Raw genomic sequence first — 22,086 nt, forward strand, 5'->3', positions numbered from 1 at the left:
ATAAAGTTGAATTCATTTACAAAAAAGCAAAAACAGCTAAAAACACCCCTCAAGGTGCTTCTAGCTTTTGGCTTAAAACCGTTTTCTTTAGAGGTTTTAGAAACATAAGTTGGTATCCAAAATACTTCAAAAGTGCTTTTGGAGTTAAAAGCTGAAAAGCACTTTTCTAAAGCGCACGCAAACGCTTCCTTTATACCCATCTTACTGAATTAAACTAGTCTTATCATGGCCAAAGTTAAGTTTATATAAACTCAATCGAATTAGAGTGGGCGTCGAATTTATTGGACGCCCATCTTTAAATGAAATCGAACTCGATCGCACATAATTATTAATTAGTAATCATGTCATATTCATTGTGTATGCAAAATATAACAAGAATATATTTGATAGTTATCAAGAATTCAATGTAATGTATTTACAAGGAATATTGAAATTTAGGGATCTTGGCCATTTTATACTAGTAAGAAGTCTAGAGGCATTTACATAATTAAAAGGTACCATTATGTAGCCCCACATTAGTCGCAGCACATCAAGTTTGGCGGGATCAAATCCCTTTTCGGGCATTCATTCAACAGTAATTAAAAATAAAATACAAATTAAAATGGCTAGATTTGAAAATAAAAATTTACATGGAAACATAAATCTGGAATTTGCCTCTTGTAGTTGATCTTCAATTGGTACAAGCATTTTTTCGTTTCTTTCCTTTCGACTTTCACATAAGAGTTAAAGCAAGTTCTCTTTAGTTTGTGCACACCACACTGTGGATCTGTCCACCCCTCTTGCTATAAATGAATGGATCAATATGTATGGCCGAGTTGGATTTGGAGAAAACCCCCCTTTTGTCCGTCACTTGCGTCATGGATGGGTGAAGTTGTAGCTCTCACACATGGGCTCACTGGCTTGGGCTTGGACATATTAAATGCGAGCTTGGGCTTGATTTTAATTCAATATACAAATTAGTTTATATCCAGCTACATTTAATTGGGCCTGTAAATTAATCCCATTTAAAGGCATAATTCAAATTTATTTAATCAAATTAAATAAATCAAGTTGGAATCAATAAAGTAATAAATTCAAATGAATCAATCTCATTAATTTAATTGGACAATGCTCAATTTCAGTTAATCATATTAACTTGAATTTGGTGGGCTCTCCATTAAATAATCACATAATTTAATCTATAGAATTAATTTGAACATCTCAAATTAATTATTTTCTTTTAGAATTCATGTTAGAGTAGGTGACCAGAAATTCAATCTGATTTGATGTTTAATAATTTGTTTTACCAATTTCTTTCATTGTAATGTTGAATAACATAAATAAGTAAAGTCATTTGGCCATATTTGTTGTATTTACTTACTGCTTATATGCTATTACGGACAAAGCCCACATACCACCTAACAACCTATAGAGTTAGATTATGCATAACGGCAACTTTGGGTTTGAAATGTCCAAAGTCAAGAACCTTTGAGATAGGGCATCAAAGGTTCTATTAAGATTTGCACTAAGAGCTGCATTCATGTTATGAGTGTTGTGTTTCATCAACGATAAATGTATGAAGACTATATACTTCAATGGTGGCTGACATGAAATTATCAAGCCGACTGAATTTGACGCGTGAGGAGTTATCATATGGATATCCATGTGGCTTGAACGGCTGATGCAAACTCATCGGCTTCGACAAGACATGATTTAGTTCTCAAAATTAAGGATCTAGAGTAATCCCATACTTGGGCCAGCTATACCTAAGAAGTAATCATGTTATGACGTGGTTATGATCATAAACCTTATTCCAGTGCAGTCGAAACACATATAGCGGCCATTGAAATGCAATATAGAATTCATTGTCTACCATAAGATGATAGGGGATCTTCTATACGCTCTGAAGCGTGTTGCAGTACAAAAGTCTATAGCTACAACTAACGGTCAGATAGGAGAAGTCTCCTATGTTAAGTACATTTAAACTCCCTCTGAAAATGCGAAATTAAGCTTTCTCCCAAAGAAGTTTTCAAATTATACTTACATTTCCCTTAAAAAATTTACTATTTATACCTCACTCCCTTTCGTTAGCGTTTGGACGAAAAATGCTGACTTTATCAAAAAAAATATTTACATAAACTTTTAATTTTTATCCCTCATTTAATATTTTCACGTCTAATTTTGCACTTACAAGAAAAAAATTATAATAATGTTAACATCACTCCATGTATACATATATATATCGCATATAACCCTTTATAAGTACAAAAATGACTCTATGGTCTATTTTAACAAATAATCATTGTCTTTTGCGTAATTACAGAAATCTCTTCTGACAGTTAAAAAGTAGAGGTAGTTTGTGTAATATTATTGACGTTTTCCTTGTATGCATGTGTAATTTTTTTAAAAATTAATGATGATTTATATAAATAATGTCGACGTTTCTAATGGATGTACGTGCAATTTTATAAAAAAAAAAGAGAATTAATTTATATAAATAAACCTTACATTGATAACGTAAATTTAATTATTCCCATATAAACGGGCAGTAGGTAGTCTAATAAATTACCCTCGCATCAATGAAATGGATATGAGCTGAGTGAGTAAAGCTTATGAATGAAACAAGTCAGTTCAACACTATCCAATTGGATTTCACAATGATTATACGGTGGAATGATTGCGTTTTTATGTCGAATGAGATATTAAAGAAAACACGACTTTGATTAGCATTTAAAAATCAATCATAAGCCCACCAGATATTACGTACTCTTAACTCAAATTTCGTAACTTCGAAAGCAAAATGTAAACTACAGCTAATATCGACACTTAACAACCATCATCATCTCATCATCATCATTTCACCTCTTCGCTTCACACACTTTGATTCTATCATTAATAAATACACAAAGATATTAATTAGATGTAAACATTGTTTACTTTTTTTTATTTTAAAGGTAAATTATTAACTATTTATTATCTACTGTTGTTTTTTAATGACAACTCTGTTTTTTAAATTAATATTTTCAAAATATTCAGCAAATATATGTCTAACATGGCAAAAAAAATATCTAAATTGATGAATGATCTCGCTCGAAATATGCGATCTTGAGTGGTAATCTCGATCACAGCCACGTACTCTCCCAAGATCTAGTGATTGGGTCTTGAGGATAAAGCACGAACGTGAGACTCGTCGGATTCGTCCACGACAACGACTCTCCGACTCTCAAGTTAGAGTTATTCGAGGTAAAAATATGCGAACTGGAGAATGTAGGTTGAAAATATCAAATGTCAGTTACCTCAAAAAGTAGTGTGTTGGGGTATTTATAAGGCCCATGTGGATACTGTTGTTTGGGCCACGCGTCGCCATCGGAAGAATGGGCATCCTTGATCGAACGGCCCTCCATGTGTCGGGGTCTTCGGTCACTAAGTGGGTCTGGATCATGGACTATCCGACCTGCTTTCATTGACGTGCGGATCTTGAGCTTTCAATGACGAAAATACCCTACATCAAGGTTATTTTCGATATTCTGCATTAAAATTGGGATTCTCCCCATCAATGAAGATACATATTGTTATCCATTTTTCAAAAGTTGTCAGCCATTTAAATTTAAGAAATTAAGTACATTTTTTTGATAAGAAATTAATGATAATTTTTTTATTGATTTAAAACATCATCTATTTTAAATATATTAAATATTTATTTTTTATTTATTCAAAATCTTATCTCCAAAATTAATATTAATTTAATTTATATTTTATCTTAAATAATTTTATATTTTAAGATGAAGTTTTATTTGATATTAATTCAATTTGCATTTATCTTACTAAGTCTATAGTTTTAAGATTAAGTTTTATTTACTATATGTTTGTGTAATTCCATCCGACATCACCAATAAGAGTTTTGCTTTATGGATTATTGTTTTCTAAAAAATATATGAAAGTAAATTGTTTTTGTTTATTTTCATATGAGATAATAATTTATACATTTATAATATCACAGGAATCACTTGTATCTTTTTTTAAATTCTGAATCTGGCCCCGGGCTTCAATCGAAGGGTTCCAACACTGTGGCAAACTTATCAGTATAATTCATTGTATTTTTATAAAATTGTATAGAAAAATATACACTATTGTATTTGTATGGTTCATTGTATTTTTAAAATTAATTAAATATAATTAATTTATAAAAAATAAAACTAAACAAAAAAAAAGTTAATACAATTCACAATTTGTGAATTGTACTCATGTCATGGATTGGAACTGCGACATAATCCACGACTTGATCAATTTTTTTAAAATAAATATTTTTTTATTACATCCGAGACTCGTTATATTTATATTATATAATTTATTTAAATTATATTTATATAACTTTTTATTTTTTAATAATAAAAAAATAATTAACCCGGATTATGCACATATATATATAAATATGATTTGTTTTCAGTGTGGCATTTTAGGTGATACACAATCATAGCGCTGTTACATGTGCTACAACTATTATAAAATAAAAAAAGGACTTTTAGATTCCAAAAGATAATTTTGATACCACTATACCAAATTATGTTTTTTTTTTTTCCCTAAATTATGCTTAGAGGTTACACCATTAAGTGTTACATACCAAAAAAAATAAAAGAAAATATACCAAAAAAAGAGAAAATATAACTATTTTCCTATGAGAGGGAATTGAAATCAGTCATTGGATGAGAACTTTGTTCAAACTCGTAGCAACAATTTATTGGTTAATTTCCAGTAGTAGATATGGGCATCTCAAAGCATCAATGATCTTTATGATGGTATGATTTAATTACATATGACAATATGTGATGTGCATAAAAATTAGTTAGTTCAAGTGGTCGGTGAAAAAAAAAAAAAAAACAAAGAGATTCATAACGCTCCAAAGAAACCCAGGTCATGAGAGGTTCGAAACACCCTAAGAGACCTAAAAGGATCTAGTAGACAGTCGTGGTGGATGTTCTCCAGAGAACAATTTGGTAAAGGGAGAGCCAGCAGGTCCTCAAGGACACATGACTCCCCTAGAAAGAAGGACTCCATTCCCCAACAAACTACAATATCCTTCCTCGAATCTGGGGTTATCCCCTAACTACCCTTCAAATCCAAAGGGGATCAACCAGTACCAAATTTAAGAGAGATCAATCTTATCCAACAACTATGAGGTCATGATCCTCCAAATCCGTGATCTCCTCCAACAACCTTGTTGTTGCCTATTAAGAGGGACCTCCCCCAGCGGAAGAAGGAGAGGCAAGGTCAAAAGATGAATGACCAGAAGGAGAATTGACCTCCATACATTCACCCACACACGACAGATCCACACAATCATATTCACACGATTAGAAGGGCCTCCTCCAGACAGACACAGCAGGAGCGACATCCTTCTCACCTTTTTTGCTACTATATTAGCTTAAAACAACCTTATAATTTGTACTTAGAGCTCTGATTTCGTATCAATCTCTCTTGTACACCCCAACTCAAGCAATAACACCCTCTTCTTTACTTATTTCACTATTTTTACCTTCTAACACTTGTTTCATCACTTTCAAATTCAAGCGGACCAAGCATCTCCAATCATTTATCCAATACATGCGTTTTCTGAACACATCAATATGAAATTTTGCGATCGCCTTTGCACTGTTCCAAAAACCAGATTCTTTTTTCTTTGAAAACCCCCTTTGACAGATGAATGTCTTAATTCTACTAATTTTAGAAAACCTTCTTGGTTTTGTGTTTGATTCTAACTTGTTCTTGAATAAACCGACTTTTTTGAGTACTTCAATGTCAATTTTCTCTATTTATATATAAGAGTATAAGTTTTATATTTAATTACGATGCAAGATTTTCATTTTATTGGTGATAATCTAATTATATTGTTCAAATTATAGAGAAAACTTTTTTTTTCGGTAAATATAAATTTCATTAAATAAATGGTAGTACATCGGTACAATACAACATGAAAGGTTAGGCAATAACCTGAACAGGCTAAGAGATCCACCATAAACGAAAAAAGTGCACAAAGTACTAATAGAAGTAGGTAAATCAACACTAAGATCCGTTGTTGGACATCTTCAATAATAAATTTTTCTACAGAAGGTGCCCCGCGTATTCTTCCATCAAATCGTCGAAGATTGCGTTCGCGGCATAAGTGCTATACAAAAGAGCCATATAGTTCTTTTGTTTTGACTAAATATCAACATCAAACATTTTTCTTTGCAGCAACCTTTGTCTCCTTTCACCATTGTGGTTGCTTGAAATTGAATTTTAATTGCATGTTTGTGTTATCTTGAACTGATTTTCACCAACCCAAACATTAGCATATATAATGAATTTTCTTAATCAATTATTACATATTCTCAATTTTTATTTTGTGGAAAGGTGTAATTCTTTCTTTCTTAAAATTTTGGAGGCATAATGTCTGATGTGCTTTACTTTAAGAATAAAATTCCTATGAGTTCATATTTACATGAAAAAAGTGATGTAAATTACATAATAACCAATTTATACAATCAGTATAAGTATATTATATTCAAATAAAAATTTATGCATGTAAAGACTGCGTGCCACTATTTATAGTACCGTACTAACTAAGGGGTTTGAATCGTATAATTCAAGAAGTAATGTATTTAACCTTTATATATATTAACAGTAAAGACACAATCGATATATATCTAAACGACAAATTTTATTTTTATAGATTAAATATATATCTTCATGAAAAATAATTCAAAATACATTTTCAAGTTTCTGCCTAGTGAAATTTTACATTATAGAGATTTTAAAAATTATTTGTTTCTTTTTATTTAAAATATTTTGAATTTTCAAAGACGTCCAACTTTTTCTATGAAAAATTACATGATAAATAAAATATAATTAGCAGAGGAAGAAAGAACAGAAGACTCGTCTCCCAAAATAATGAAGCATAGATACTTTGTCCATGTGAACAAAGTGGTTGTTGATAGTCTTTGTTAAAGCAGGCAGCATGTTCTGTCCAACTTTTGCTTTAAAACACTTGAGAAAAAGATTGACACAAATGGAACAAAGATGTTTTCATTTTTAAAACAGTAATTATTTTAAATATATATTTATTTATATATATTCTCGTTGAAAATATATTAATTTGACGTTACTATTCAATATAAAGCATAATTTTATTAACTGATTCAGCGATTCTCGTTTTCACACAAAAACCTATATAAAATTGAAAAACGCTCAATGATTATGTTTATTTTTTCAGTCCGTTAAATAGGTCTAATATTAATTTTAATCCAATGATTATGTTTATTTTTTATTCATTAAGTTTCAAAATTGATGAAATTTACTGAAAGAATCAGTATTGGCCGAGACTTGGCACCTTTCTAATATTTAGTATTTTGGTGGCCCAAAAATTTTGATCGGAAAATGACATGGTATGCCAATCAGATATTTTTTGGGGAATTGAATAATAAAAAATAAATTAGATGACATGTTGGATATAATTATATTATATGTATTATTATAATTTATAAAAATAAAAATATTATTAAAAGAATAATCACCCCCACCCACACCACCCCCCTCGCAGAGGTTGCAACATCGGTGATGCCAGCCCCCATCCGGGCGATGGTGAAGCCGCTGCTGTTGCACAGGAGGGACATATATATTAATAACTTAGTAACTATTAGGGTGTTCGTTCAGGGACAACTAATTATATATATTTAGTTAGAAAAAAATTTATTTTATCCTAATAATAAATTTAATTAATTAAAAAATTGATTAAAATAGTAATTTTAATAGTTTTTAATAATTTTACAATTATAATTTTTTTCACTCTCAACCAGCTATTCCATATTCCTCTCACACCTTCTCCATCTTTTTAATAAACCCACAATTACGATTTAATTTTTGTCTGTCACTTTCTCCATGTTTTGTTTATCACATTAACTTTTATAATTTTTAATAATTCAATAATTATAATTTATTTTTTGTTTTACACCTTACCCCCACATTGATTTTTTCTCGCAACTTCTTTATTTTTTTTTTATCTCACACTATGTTTATGCGTTTTCACAATTTTTGTTTTCATCTTCATCTAATACTATATTTTTCTTATATGCTCGCGGGATCGCGTCTAACGACAACCAGTTACTAAACTATAATCATACTAATCACTTAAATTATAATATTATAATGTAGAAAAAAAATGTCAATGATACACAGAATTGCAATTATTTGCAGTGTTGCTGAATATTATCTTGCTATGAGTACTCATTATTGCAGAAATGCATTCATTTCAAATCTCTACTCAAATTCAAATGGGCAAATTTAGGTGCATCAAACGGGTTATCCAAACTTGTGGGATTTAATGTCGTACTGTTATGTCCCCACAGAAGGTAAAAGAGTTCCATCACTTAGTTCCTTTTGGACGTTTCAGAAAAACAAGAACTGAAAAGGGCTGCAGATCAAACACATTACGCCTGAAAATGACATATACTTAATTTTGAACGAATCAAACAGAATAACATCACATGAGATTGTTGTTAGTTGGCATCACATGAAATTAAACTCTGTGTGTGTGTGTGTGTGACAGAGAGAGAGAGAGAGAGAGAGAGTTTAAACAATTGTGAGTGGTATGATGAGCAATTAGCTTTGTTAGGAAGGCAGAAAAGATGTATAACAAAAGATCACCAGCTCAACAAGAATAAATTGACGTTATTTTACAGTTCAGACAATCAAGAAGAATGACATTTGAATTCTTTTCTAAGAGAATGTAAGAGGGAAAAAAAGATTACATGAAGAAAAGGAAAAGAAAAAAAAAAAAAAAATTGGCAGTTGATTCGCAATCAAAGAACTTCAAGAATGAACAAACAAGTAAAAACCACCCACTCAAAGTACCTAATTGGAAGGATACTCCTAGGTTTGTGGTGAGACTGAATGCGGCTCGTCGTCGACATCGACAATATCGCCGCTCAAATCTTGCGAACTCGAACGACAAAGCTCTTCGATTTTGCCAACCACCTCGACCATAGAAGGGCGCTTGTCAGGGTATTGGGCAGTGCAGTCGACTGCAAGCTGCAAGAGCTGAACCATATCCTCCTCGACATTCTGGTAACGAAGGAGTTCGAGATCGAAAACTTCAGCCGTCCACTCCTCTCGAACCACGGATTGGACCCATCTTGGGAGATCAACCCCTTCTTCGTTCATCAATGAATGCGTTGGAGCCTTACCGGTTAGCAATTCCAACAGCAATACTCCGAAACTGTACACATCCGCTTTCTGAGAGACTTTTCGAGGATCTGTTACTTCCGGTGCCCGATAGCCTGCTACGCGGTTGGGAGTGGAGGCAGGGCCGGCAAGCTGAGCAAGACCGAAGTCGGAAACACGGGCCTCGTATGACTTAGTGAGGAGAATGTTCGATGACTTGATGTTGCCATGGGAAATAGTAGAGCCTTGTAAATGAAGGTATGAAATTCCTTTGGCAGCACCAAGAGCGATTGCAGCCCTCGTCTCCCAGTTTAACGGCGTCCTCCCAGCTCCCTTGTTTCCTATATGAAGGGAAAGATATGCCGAGATTAGTATACAGATAGATAGATTACAGAAGGCAAGTAGACTTGCATGCATTAACAGAAAATAAAAGTGCACTTGCATCTACAATGTGAACTAACAATGATATGAAAACAACATTGTCATCAATATAACAAGACTTCAACAACAACTGGAATTGTGATGTTATTGTGATGTCTTTCTATTATATACCAATGTCAGACAAAGTTTTCAGACAGGTCACCAGATACATTGTATATAAAACCAGAGAATAAGAAATAGAAACATCAAAGGCATTAGACCGTTAGAAACGATCACTGCTGCCTGACAAATTTCTAATTGCACATTATACAAACTGTAGAATCAGTTGAAATCAGATTCGGCGTTGCAAGAGAAACTATAATCAAAACCATAGCCACCAAAACCAAAATTCAGACATTGAAGAAACTTCATAATATAACAGGCCATTCACAGTTCGCGAATGAGACACGACAGAAGATCAAACTCCATGATAAAGCACAATGCAACATGTGAGCATAAAAGGCAACCAAGATTAGCATCATTTACAAGTATGATACCAGAACAAAGAACTGATTCGATCAATCCAAAACGATGAGAAATTAGAACAAATCAAGAATATGCATACCATGTAAAAGAGCAGACAAGCTCCCCATTGGCAAGTAATCATAAACAAGCAGCTTCTCCTCTCTATTATAGTGATAAGCCCTCAAAGGCACCAAATTCTCATGATCCATTCTCCCGATTTCTTCCATCTTTTCCCTGAACTCCTTTTCCCCCATGTTAACATCCCTCAGCCTCTTTACTGCCACAGCCAACCCGCTTTCCAGCACTGCCTTGTAGGCTGTCCCAAACGTTCCCTTCCCCAAAACCTCAGCCGACGCCCTCAGCAGATCCTCCAGATCAAAATTCCACCCTGGCTTTCCCAATAACACGAGCCCCTTTTTCCCACCGCCCAACAAACTTCCCTCTCCCTTCTCTTTCTCCTTCGTCCCCATTGCAGCAGCGAAGCTGCTGCTTGTGACATCCTTTTCTCCACCGGATTCCACCGTCTTTTCTCGTGGAATCTCAAGTTCTCTCTCCTTAACCACACCCTCATCTTTCGATCTCGATCTCTTTCCCGCTAATACTCTACACAAACAGAACAGAAGCAATAAGATCAGGAGAAACCCGAGCACAGAACCAATTATAATTCCGGCAATCGCCCCACCGGAGAGTTTCTTCTTGGGTTTTTCGTTGCCACAAGAACTAAGTGGAGAACCACAGAGTGAATTCCCAGCAAATGAACTCTTGGGCTTTCCAGAAAGCCCGTTGGGAATCTGTCCAGTAAGGTTATTGTTTGATACATCGAACTGAACAAGAGCGGGCAAATTCAGGTCAGGGATGGGACCCGAGAAATGATTACCCTGCAAATAAAGCGTGCCTAAACGGGTCAAATTATTGAAGGCAGGCGAAATCGGGCCGGAGAAGTTGTTTTCTGCCAAATTTACTCGCACAAGGGACGTGAGAGATAACAACGAATCCGGAATTTGGCCACTAAAGAAATTGTGTTGTAAATAAAGATTGCGGAGAGAAGTAAGAGAAGAAAACATGTCTGCCGGAAGCGGGCCAGAGAGCGCGTTGTAGCGGAGGCTGAGCGTCTGGAGATTGGTCATATTCGAGATGGTGTTGGGCGGCAGCTGCCCGGACAGTCCCATCCCGGGGAGATGGAGCTCCACGACCGATGAGTTATCAGCGGTGCAGATGATGCCGGGCCATGAGCAGGGAGTCCGGCTAGAGAGGTCCCAGAGGAGTACGCGGCCGCCCACGGCCGAGCGGAGGCCCAGGAGAGCGGCGCGGTCGGAGGCGATGTCCGGCGTGGCTGAGGGGAGGAGGAGGAGGAGAATGGCGGCGGTGAAGAGGAGGAAGGGATGCATACTGAATCGCCTCATTTTCAAGAAAAATGTGGGGAATGAAAAAGCGCACAAAACAAATTCTGAGAACTTTCTGAAGCAATCTTTGAGTATTATGATGTTTGAGGAAGTTAAGGAGTAGATTTCATGTTGTTTGCTTTTCTTCTTGTCTGAATCTCTCACTCTGGTTTTTTCATGTTGAGAGAGAGAGAAAGAGAGAAGAGACAGTATGTGCGAAGCGTGAACTGTCACTGTTAGAGAGAGGAGGAGAGTGTGGGTGTCGGAATGGGGATTGGGCGTTCTTGTATTCATCCAACTTGAAACCCCATGTTACCCTTGTTAGCCCCACCCCCTTAATTTATTATATTTTCCTATTCTACTTCTATTATTCTAACAAATGAATGGAAACTTATATTATTCCTATAAAAAGAAAGGGTGGGGGGTGGGGTGGGGGGGGGGGGCTTCAATCCTAAAACTACAGTGGAAGTGATGTATTTAGAATTGGGGGTAGAATTTGGATAAAACAATTTAATGATTTTATTGAAAATGAAATAAAATTTATTAATATTTGAAATATATTAAGTTTAAAATTGTCCTAAATAAATTAAAAGGTTTGTTATTAGGGATTTGAACCATTATTTCAAATCTGTCAATCTAAATGCAAGCAAATATTGTGTTAGGATAAATGCAATTAAATTTGAGAAGACGATTGCGATTGACATTAGAATTTGAAATCAATCAACATTCAATAAAACATAGTTTAGACTTAGAGATCGAAGGATTTAAAATCAATTGAAATCAATCTATTACTTCAAAGGGTGGATTCAAGTTTAACCTAAGGCTATACTTTGATTGATGTGTTTGGAATTAAATATTTTAAATTCATAATAATAAATCCCCTGCACTTATTTGGGTAATTCTATGTTTCAAATAATTTAAAGTCCTTCAATTGTCATTTTGAGTTTATCTTAGTAATATTATGATGGACAACAAGTTCATTTAAAATGAAATTATTTAAAAAAATTTCCTCAAAGTCCTTGTTTAAATCAAAATCTATCCATAACAAATGTAGCCTTAGGAAATAGAATTAATAAACCTACATAGCAATCTAGTGTCTCCCGACTGAAATCGGACGCCTCGGGTGTGGTCTGACCACAAAGTAAGGTGTCGTCAGTGAAAATCAAGTGGTAGATCCTGGGAGTTGCACAACAGACTCCAACACCTTCTAGTAGTTTACCTGGTTCGCCCCTTTGTATCAATGCACTATGAGTCTTATACACAACAACAAGAGATAAGAGGAGGGGTGTCCCCTTGATGAAGACCTCGGTGGGTACAAGATGACCAAAAGAGGAACCACTAAGCATAAATAAATATGTGATACTAGAAACGATGTGCATATTCAGCTCAATAGAACACCTAGCAAAGCCTAATCTAGTTAGCACAAACCGTAGAAATTCCACTCCGTTTTATCATACGCCTTACTTATATCCAATTTCAAAGTTGTACAAGCCTTATGTCTCTGAGTTTTAGTCTTAAGGAAGTAGGTAATCTCAAAAGCTAAGAGAACTTTATATGTGACAAGCTTATCGAGCACAAAGGTAGACTGGTAAAGGCATTGTGATTTTAGCTGATTTGCCACTATCTTATAGGCAATTTTATACTCCACATTGCAAAGACCGATAGGTCTAAATTGGAAATCATTTTCGGTTTCTTACATTTAGGGATGAGAACAATATTCATCTGATTAAAAAAGGAGGAGATAATATAGTTATTCATACAAACAAAGACAACCCCACGTACATCAGATTTAACTCTACGCCAAAATTTCTTCTAGAATATAGGAGATATACTGTCGAACCCCGAAAAATTAAAAGGTGCCATCTTACGTACTTCTTGGTAGACCTCGTCCTCTGTGCATAGCTGCAACAGTTCATGGTTCATCCAGTCATCCACTTTAATAGCATCAATGCAGTGTCTTACGTCCTTAGCCGTAGAGGCATTCGAGTGGAAAAGGGTCTCAAACTACTAAGAGATCAAGTATTGGAGTAGAGACAGTTCCTCAACCCATTGGTCATCATGGTCGCGAAGTTTACGAATGTGGTTTATGTTGGAATAGGTGACCTAAAAATCAATTAGATTGGCGGTTTTGGATGTATTCTATTCTAACAATTAATCGATATTATGTAATATTATTTTAGTGAATAAAATGAGTATTCGCTTATTTGGCATTTACTCTATTGTGCTCATTCTATATGTTTTCATCTGCTTGAACATCACAACAAAGCCCACAGACCAATTGGCAATCATGCAGTTGGGTCGCACATTAAATGGCGGTCATGAAACCAATTGCCAAAATGTCAGGTTTGAAATATTCCAAGTCGAGGACCTCAAAATTGGGTATTGAGAGTCATATGAAAACTTGCATCAAGAGTTGCATTCAATTAGTGAGTATCGTGTTTCATCGGTGACAGACGTGAAACATCTATGCAATCTTGGTGGGTTGTTTGACTAGGTATCGAATCAACTGAACTGACTCACGAAAATCGTCATATTGAAGCCTTGAGGGTTGGTTGGTATGACTTCGATACCTAATTCTGATAGTACGGGAGAAGTCCTCGATCTTGAGGAATCACGGTAGTCACATGCATACGATGGCTGTATCTTGGATGTGCAAGAGAGGTGATTGTGTCACAAACATAATCATCATAAACCTCGTCTAGTGTAGTCGGAATATGTAGCGAGGATGGTGAGTTCCAAAAAGAGGATCTGCTCCCTATTAGCATATGGTAGAGGTATCTCCTATGCACTTGGAGACACAGTCCCGTTTTATAAACCTGTGGCCATAGTAATTGATCGAATAGGAAAAGAGGTTCCTATGTCGATCAATTAAGTGTAACACGGTCTTAAGTATTAAAGCATAGATGCCTAGTCCAGGATGTAAACCAATATCGAATTCCATGTCTTAGACTCCAGGAGATGATAGAGGAAAGGACTATACCGGTATGTACTCGAGAGTCTAAATATTCACACGGTCATTCACCTAGTCTCTAGTGCCATGAGCCTTTGCTAGACGGCCACCCATGGTAACGAGCTTTCTTGATCAAGGGCTGGTAAAAAATTATTAATTAAATTAAATCTAATTAATAATAGTGTGAACATTAGCTCAAGTCTAGCTGAAAAGTGAACCTAAAGAGTCACATACAAATCACTGAGAAAGGACAAGGAATTAATTTAGAATTAATTTCGTAAGTAATTCGATTACTTACAAAAGAGAGATCATTGAATGGAGAATTCCAAGAATAAATTAATGCCATTAATTTATATTGCTCTCTTCTGGTAAGGAGTTCAAGAGATTCCTATTTCTGGTGTGGTGTTGACGCACTTAGGGGGTTGCTACGTCGGAACCTCCACTGAATGTTTCGGCTAAGTTAACGAGAAAACAAGAGGTATCATCTTCACTCCTTTTTATTTTCTCACTTCACTCCAATAATTCTAGTATGGTTTTTATTTTCATACTACATCGAACACCCAGGAACTCCAAAGGTACACCCCTTGGTTCGTTGTTTTTAAGGTTTAATTGTCAATTGTTGTATGCGTTAACGTTTCCGCTTTCGCTATCGCGTTCCCAGGCTGTACCATGCGGTCCCTCAGTTTATGCGCTTTTTGTGATTTGTTTTCTATAAAAGAAGGCAGTGTTATTGTCTCCATCCTTGAGCCGATGTGCGTTAGCCCGTTGCTGCCAATACACCTCCTCTCGAGATATTTTAGCCTCCAATTCCACCTCAACTAGTCTCAGCTGAGTGTAAGGAGAGAGTTTAGTTCCTTTATTCTTTTGTTCATTGCTTTGGATTCCAAGATAGATCCCACACCTTAAATAATGTCAAGCAGATTTTCAATTTGTCAATAGGTTCATTTGTGGATTTCCGTAGCCAAATTTGTCCCAACACCTCCTAATTACCTCTGAACAACCCTTTTCGCTCTACCATGCAACCTCAAACTAGACAGGACACATTGTAGGCATATGGCATCGAGTCTTCTCAATTCCAATTCAAGCAACAATGATCGATGGTCAGACTGTGCTGACTCCAAGTATCTGACTCGTGCCCGTGGAAATAAGATCTTCCATACGTCATCCATCAAGCCCTATCAAGTCTCTCCCTATTAGCATATGGTTCAAGCTGATTATTGCACCACTTGAAAATATCACCTTCATGTCCCAAATCATGTAGGCTTGCCCCCTCCAGTATTAGTCGAAGGTCTCAAATCTGTTATCGCACTCGTATGTTCCCTCCCTACTTCTCAGACTGGGCGAGAATTTCACTAAACTTCCCTCCACAAAGCCAAGCCCTAATTGAAACTTGTTCCAAAATCGAAAAAAGTCTCCATGTTCCCTTCCGGTTGCTAGCATCTACATAATAGAATTCCTATAAATCTAAATATTTGACTATTCAAACCCTTTTCACCGAGCAATAAAAAATCTCTATAGCACTACACTTATTGATCTCTGCCAAAATAACACCAAACCACCTAATCAGCTATATCCACATGAACACCATGCCAATCAAACTTTCTTTTCAACCCATCAATTATACTTTTCTTACTCAATGTCTTCGAAGGGAAGGCTACTTGGGGGTGGTGGGATCTAACTAATTGACCCAAACCTTGAGCTATCCAGGGGTCCCAATCCCCTAGCAGTTTCACTTTATGATTTTCTTGGGTATCAGAGGGACTGCTCTACAGTCGCCGCCGCTGGTGATGTTGGTTCCTCCTTAATCAAAAGTGGGAGATTCTTCTTCTTCGATATCTTTGCCAAAACGTCCAAAGAGGTAGGACTCGAATGATTTTATTTTTTTAGCATTGGATATGATTTTACGTGGAGAGGGTCGGGTCTTGGATTTTTGGAGAGTATGTAAGGGGAAGGGGTTTGGACTGAAGAGAGTTGCAGGAGAGGTGGGTTAAGGTATTTAGGTTTCTGAGCTGCATCTTTGTGGATCAAATTAAGTTAGGTGGTGTGTTGGCTAGGCGGGATGGTTTTGTTGCACGTGGCCAGGAGGGTAGAGGTTGGGGTGAGGAGGCAGTGTTGGGTTAACGTGTTTGGATGGTTAAGTGGTTAGGAGTAGTTAAGGGATAGCGGTAGAGGTTGGGATTAAAGTGGCGAAGAAAAATCCAAGGATGTTTGCTCCCTATTTGTCCGAACCGTGATCACGGGAGACAACATGTGTGGGCTGAGAAAGCATTGGTTGAGGCGTTGCCCATAATCTGGAGACAATATCTAGTCATACTCAAAGGTGTTGCACGCAGCTAGCTGCCATACAAAGCATTTGACTCTGGGTCTTGGAAGCCCTCCTTGTATTGCGGGTTGCAGTTCCTGAAAAGATGATTTATACGTCCACATAAATAGGAGAATTTGGGGAGACATTCATACGATACTAATCAAACATGCTCATCGCCCGTGGAATTGCAGTCATTAACATCAAGATGCACTCTGATCCACAATTAAGCACCCCAAAGCTCATCAACACCCTTCAAATCCACATCAATGAAAGTTCTGAGTGGTTCCCTGGAATAGTTGTTATGTCTTTTGTCATCAAATCCAATGAGATGTCATGAATTTGAACCTGAAACTCATAGCTCCCCAATCAATCTAACCTGAGTTGTCTGTCAGCTCCAATTCTATCAAAATTAGTAGATGTTTCCTCAAAAGACCATGGACTAGTAACCATAACCCACTTTCAGTCAAGAGCATGTTCGAATCAAAACAATATACGTTGCTGAGAAATCAATTTCATATCCAAGTTTTCCTGGGATTAAATGAAGCCAACAAAGTTATATAAGAGCATCAAAGTTAAACGACTTCATTCCAACCAATTTGCCCACCAAGTAATATCCCTCGGGCATCCCCTCACCACCCCATTTTTCGATAAGAATACGGATGCCATTGACCTCCTCATTCGTCAAGCTCAACCCCTCAGTGCCACCTACATCTGAAGATACTCGAGGGTGGGAGAAATATGATCTAGGCCATATTTAGATTGGAGATGAGGCAAAATCAAAGAGGAAAAAAAAACAAAAAAAAAACAGAAAAAGCAAAACAAAGATAGAGATAGGAATTAAAATAAGAGACAACAAAAGAAACTAGTATTAGGATTTTCAATCGCCAAGGGGATCGAGAAACCAAATAACACAAGCACCATTACTCTATTCCAAATTAGAGTAAATGCCCGCGATGAACCAGTTGGAAGTCATTTGCAAGTTGGGGAGACACAAAAGAAGGACTCTAGTTGAGCAGCATTGTTTGATAGTTACCACGAAAGAACTCTAGTCGAGCGAGGAGCTCTTACAACAGAAAGAAAAACTATAAACCTACACTTAATGCAGTGACAAAGCAGGCTCTTAATAGTGAAAAACTACAACTTATGTGTAACGTTATTACATATTCCCCTTATTAGCAACACATCTATTTTGTATGAGAGTTGGCAGAATTTTTATGTCACAAGAAAAAGGAGAGTGCATACCAAACACAATAACACTAATCAATATCCAACAATCAAAATTCCCTTCTACTCCTAATAATTCTTACCAACCAAAAAACTAATTATATTTTAATTTAGTGGTTAAAATTGATATCCTAACAATAAATTCAAAATTACAGATTTGCGCCAGTCCCATTGAATGTGTGTTGTCTAACTTTGTACAAATTATTATAATTTATTTATTATATATTTAATTATATTAATATATTTTATCGAGATGTTGACGTAATAATATATGTAATTATATATTGATTGCAGCTCAAGTAGCAAAAAGAGCATTTGTAAACTTAAATGACCCAACTTCAAATTCCATGAGCAATAAATTTCCGAATTAGGAGCATAATGTTGTATTTTTATCAATTTTACTTAATGAAATTTAAATTTCTCAAAAACAATAATGTATGTAATTACCAATTAAAAAAAAAAATCATGTGCCAACCAAAAATTATGCAACATTGAGCAACGACACGAGAATAATGTGTTCAAATTGGAATTTTTGGAATTTTGCAACACTATTCGTCTCTTTTGTTTCTATTATTATTGTGTTGATTTTAATCTTTTAGGCATAAAACGCACTATCAATGCTTGTAAACTTTTTTTTTTTCAATTTAATTTGTGAATTGTTGGAAAATAGCAAAACATTTGTAGAAGCATAAAAAAGAAATGGTGTTATGTATGTCAATATAAGAAATAATGTTATTAACAACAACATAAATTCCTCGTAAGATAAAAAAAAGTTAGCAACGAAATTAATAAAAAAAAATATTTTCTTGGTAATTAGCTCGTCGCTAATTCTAACATCCAGTTCTTGTTGTCGCTGATTTTATTAGAAATTTTACTATTGAAAATATTTGGTAGCTAGTAAATTTTTGGGAGGAGCTTTTCAATTTTTTTTCCTAGGCCAAATATGAAATTTTGTAACACTAAAGTTCTTTTCTAATTATAGCAAAGAAATAACAAAAACTTAAAACTTTTATCCCTTATTAAATTCGTTGTCGATTAATTACCAACAAATTTACTCCAGTGATGATTAATATTACCCTGATTAATATATACATGTGCAAAATGACAAGAATTTTTATTTTGGCACAATAATAAATTTTATAGTGAGCGACAGTTATTTAATAAAAATATTGTGCGCAAAATTGTCGCTATAAACAATTATAATAATAATAATAAGATAATAATTCTTGTATAATCATATTATCCCTAATTATTTATAATGATAATTTCATGCATAATTATTTTTTAATAATTTTGCGGAGATAAAATCAAAATTATAGTTTGAGATAATATGAAAATTATCAATTAATGCTTTATTGTAGTGGTTGAGTATTGGACAAATGGTGCATGGAAGCTGTTGAGAAGTTCACATTGTTTAAGTATATATATACATATATATATATATAGAGAGAGAGAGAGGGAGAGAGAGAGAGGGAGAGAGAGAGGGTGTAGTGACAGTGATACAGCTGATGAAGAGATCTTGGTTTGACTTAATGAGACGCTCCTGTCTGGATTTTCGCTTCTATTTAATCCAAATGTGTTGATTTTTTCACATTCTCAGCCACCGCATTCATTGAGATTCCTGTCTCATTTATTGCCACCAAAATCGGCCGTTATTGAAACTCTAACCCTATTTTTACTTTTTCTTTTTTTATTTTTTTTCAATAAAAATAAAAATAATATAATTACGTCAATATATAAATTAAGCCGTACATAAATTCGAAAAGTACTGTAAACTCATATTACCATCAATTCCCCATATGTGATATGTTTTTTTTCTACTTAATATAAGGAAGATCAATGTTGATTTCCCAACTACCTACCAAGCGACTCAAACCCGTAACCAAAGTTATAAGTGATATAATTATATAATTATTGGATGATAAGGTGGAAACATTAACTCTAGTCTTACTAAAATTTTAAGTTTTGTTTAAAACAAGGGTAAATTACAATAACCTCCCCTCAGGTTGGTCATAATTATGAATATACTCTCGTTATTTGAAAAATTACAAATAACCCCCTGATGTTTGAAGAAATTATGTAATTTTTGAATGAAGGTATGAAATTGTCAAATTTACCCTTATTGTATTTTTTAAAAAAAAATAAAAACTTATAAAAAATCTAACAGGGTGTATGAAAAACTTTAAAAATTATAAAAAAAATTTACACTTAGTACAAGAAAAAAGAACAAATGTAAAAAATAAATAAAATTATATTCTTTAATATACAAGGGCATTTTGATCAATTCACCATAAAAAATGGATGCATACCTAACTGATTGGGCTAATTGTTAGACTGTCATTTAAATCAGGGGGTTATTAGTCATTTTTCAAACAATAAAGGGGTTTTTGTAATTATACAAAACCTTAAGGAAATCGTTGTAATTTACCCTTAAAACAAAAGCCTGATAAAATATAAAAGTCTATGATGTTGGTGACGTTATTATTACATAAAAGGTAAAAGAAATTAATGTTGAACGGATGTTGTTATGAAAAAAATATAAAAATTTTAAAAATACGTAAAATTATAATAGAGGGTCTAAAAGGGCATGATAGGTAACTCAATATAAAATTTGGATGAAATTCTACTAATAGAATGAGTCAATTTTCAGATGAGGGTTATTATGGAAAAGCTAGTATGGATAATTTCTCAAACAATAAAAAAATATTTGTATTTATATAAATTATAAAACATTGAGAGAGTTGGATGTAAAAATATGAAAACATGATCCTATTCTCATCCCATTTATTACCGGATTCTCTATATATGTATTGTAAGGGCAATTCCAAAATTTCTCAAACAATAATAAGATAAAAATGAATACCTAATCAAAACTAATAAAATAAAAGGTTAAATATACTTTGAACCCCTCACTATAAAAAATAGGGAATTTGTAACGATTTTTTTGGAACGACCAAAATGCACTGCTTTTTTTTACGTATTTGTAATGGATTGGATGTGATGACGTCATGGAAGGATTGGTAAAAGTTTACGGTATGAAATATTTGTAACAGTCTTAAGAAAGAATTAAAAGCCATTACAATTACCGTGAAAAAAGAACCACGAGAAAAATATACAATAAGGTATTACAAAAATCGCATCATTAGGGACGACTTTTTTTTTTATAGATAGTATTACAAAAGCTATCCCAAAGGCGGACATGCTAATGACTATATTTTTTAAAGGCTAGTGTTCAATGGCTATACTAAACGTTCCAAAAGCCGTTAGAAAGGTCTTTACAAAATAGATTATATATAATTGTACTGCAAGTTGTTTTCATTTATTTCATTTGTTGTAGAATTCATGATTATATATAAATTTTACCATGATTAATCAATCTTTGCTATGATTTTTAGTCACAGTCAAAATATATATCATGGTTTTAGCCATGACTAATGTTTTGGCCACAGTTGCAGAAATAATGGCTAACAGTTGTTACGAAGCTATGATTGATTTGTATTTGCCACGATTTTTTTTATTTTTACTATAATAATTAATTATAATAAAATTATATTTTTTTAGTGAAACCTTCTTTATCACACATTATAACGTAAGCTCGACCACTTGGACCGTCCATAGACGGGTGCCCCTCTCGAGTACAATGAAGGTAACCAACCTATGGCATGACTGGTTTTGATCGCCCATCGACCTCATCCAGATAAGTAATAAGTTTTCAAACCAAATGCTTCAGTTTTTCAACAAGCTGGTAGAATTGTCAAATTTAAGTCCCCCAGTAGTTCACAACCCCAACGTTGGTCCTATACCCCAATAGGTAGCACTAAAACTTGTAGAAGAAAGCAATGGTCATTAGCTAAAATAACGGGTGAATAGCAATTTATCCATATGTGATATTGAAAATGAGCACATTATCCGTTATGGGAAAAATATAGTAATTTATTTTCCCTGTACTTTTCAAACTGAAACAATTTACCTCCTTATATAGAGAAGTAAATTGCTTCATTTTAAAAATCATAGGAGGGTAAATTGTTGTATTTTAAAAATACAGGAAGGTAAATTGCTATTTGTTTTTTCATAAGATGGTAATTTGCTAATTTGCTATATCACAAGGGAATTGTTTGCATTTTTTTTCTTAAAATAAGATTTCTAGCATGTCAAGCACGAGAAAT

General features: G+C 34.5%; 1 protein-coding gene across 1 annotated transcript; it reads right to left on the reverse strand.

Moving 5' to 3' along the window:
• On the reverse strand, positions 8,643-11,738 carry LOC105178192 (probable inactive receptor kinase At1g48480). The gene is made up of 2 exons (XM_011101604.2): positions 10,160-11,738; positions 8,643-9,515 (listed from the first exon to the last, which is right to left on the reverse strand). Exons 1-2 carry the CDS (start codon positions 11,733-11,735, stop codon positions 8,884-8,886), a joined length of 2,208 nt encoding a protein of 735 aa, XP_011099906.1. The 5' UTR covers positions 11,736-11,738; the 3' UTR covers positions 8,643-8,883.

This window comes from Sesamum indicum, linkage group LG15 (genome assembly GCF_000512975.1).
Source record: "Sesamum indicum cultivar Zhongzhi No. 13 linkage group LG15, S_indicum_v1.0, whole genome shotgun sequence".
Lineage (NCBI taxonomy): Eukaryota > Viridiplantae > Streptophyta > Magnoliopsida > Lamiales > Pedaliaceae > Sesamum > Sesamum indicum.

What these genes read in the sequence shown, in the direction of transcription:
- LOC105178192 (XM_011101604.2), bottom strand. Translation starts at nt 11,735, where the DNA reads ATGAATACAAGAACGCCCAATCCCCATTCCGACACCCACACTCTCCTC. An exon ending in CTTGTCTGCTCTTTTACATG is followed by an intron (nt 9,516 to 10,159) that starts GTATGCATATTC and finishes CCCTTCATATAG; the next exon opens with GAAACAAGGGAGCTGGGAGG.